General features: G+C 65.3%; 1 protein-coding gene across 1 annotated transcript in view; it reads right to left on the bottom strand.

Annotated features, from left to right (window-relative positions):
* ITGB3 (integrin, beta 3 (platelet glycoprotein IIIa, antigen CD61)) overlaps window positions 1–861 on the bottom strand; it is a 23,595-nt gene that overhangs the window by 2,204 nt on the left and 20,530 nt on the right. The window contains exons 10-11 of the mRNA XM_009999340.1: window positions 401–549; window positions 169–288 (exon numbers count right to left, since the gene is read on the bottom strand). Of these exons, the coding sequence (XP_009997642.1) occupies window positions 169–288; window positions 401–549 (269 nt within the window). The remainder of the gene's footprint in view (window positions 1–168; window positions 289–400; window positions 550–861) is intronic.

Raw genomic sequence — 861 nt, 5'->3', positions numbered from 1 at the left:
ACCCAGTCCCGCGGCACTCAGCACTCAGCACCCAGCCCCACAGCACTCAGCACTCAGCACCCAGCCCCGGGGCACTCAGCACCCAGTACCCAGCCCCGCGGCACTCAGTACCCAGCCCCGCGGCACCCAGCACCCTGCCCAGCCCCGCCTGGGGCAGCCAGCTCCTACCTGGCTCCTCGATGACATAGAGGATGGACTTGCCACTGGAGTCCTCGTAGTACTGGAACCTCACCACGCAGTCGTTCTCGTCCTTGTAGGTGCAGTTCACGGCGTCCTTGCCCCTGTCACCTGCCAGGAGCAGAGGCTCAGGGCTGGGGGTGCCCAGCAGAGGGGCAGGGGGTGGGGTACCCAGCCCGTTGGGTCTCCAGGGCTCGGGGCAGGGGTTTGGGTCTCCCCTTACCCAGCTCCTGCACCGTCTCGATCTCGTCGCGGCACACGCGGCTGCAGGTTTGTTGCTTCACCAGCGCCCCCCGCTCGAACTTCTTGCACTCCACGCACTCCCTGAGGAAGAGGAGGCAGGTTCTGGAAAGCCCCTCCATGCTGTCCCCGGGGGATTGTCATCCCTTGCAGCCCCGGGCTGTGGGAATTGCTGCAGTCCCAACCCGAAGGGGCTGCAGCTGGTGAGAAGTCCTGCTGCCACTGCTGCTGGTGCCCTGCTGGGATGTGACCCATCCCAGCTCTCCCATGGGACATGACCCATCCCAGCTCTCTGCTGGGCTTCCTGACGGGATAAGACCCAGCCCAGCCCTCTACCAGCTCCCCAGGTGGATACAAAGCATCCCAGCTCTCTGCTGGCTCCCCAGTGGGATAAGACCCCTCCCAGCTCCCCATCAGTTCCCCAGTGGGATACCACCCATCCCA

Source organism: Chaetura pelagica, unplaced genomic scaffold (assembly GCF_000747805.2).
Source record: "Chaetura pelagica isolate M959 unplaced genomic scaffold, ChaPel_1.0 scaffold625, whole genome shotgun sequence".
NCBI lineage: Eukaryota > Metazoa > Chordata > Aves > Apodiformes > Apodidae > Chaetura > Chaetura pelagica.
The sequence above is the reverse complement of the archived record's forward strand: the minus strand, read 5'-3'. Positions and strand labels throughout refer to the sequence as shown.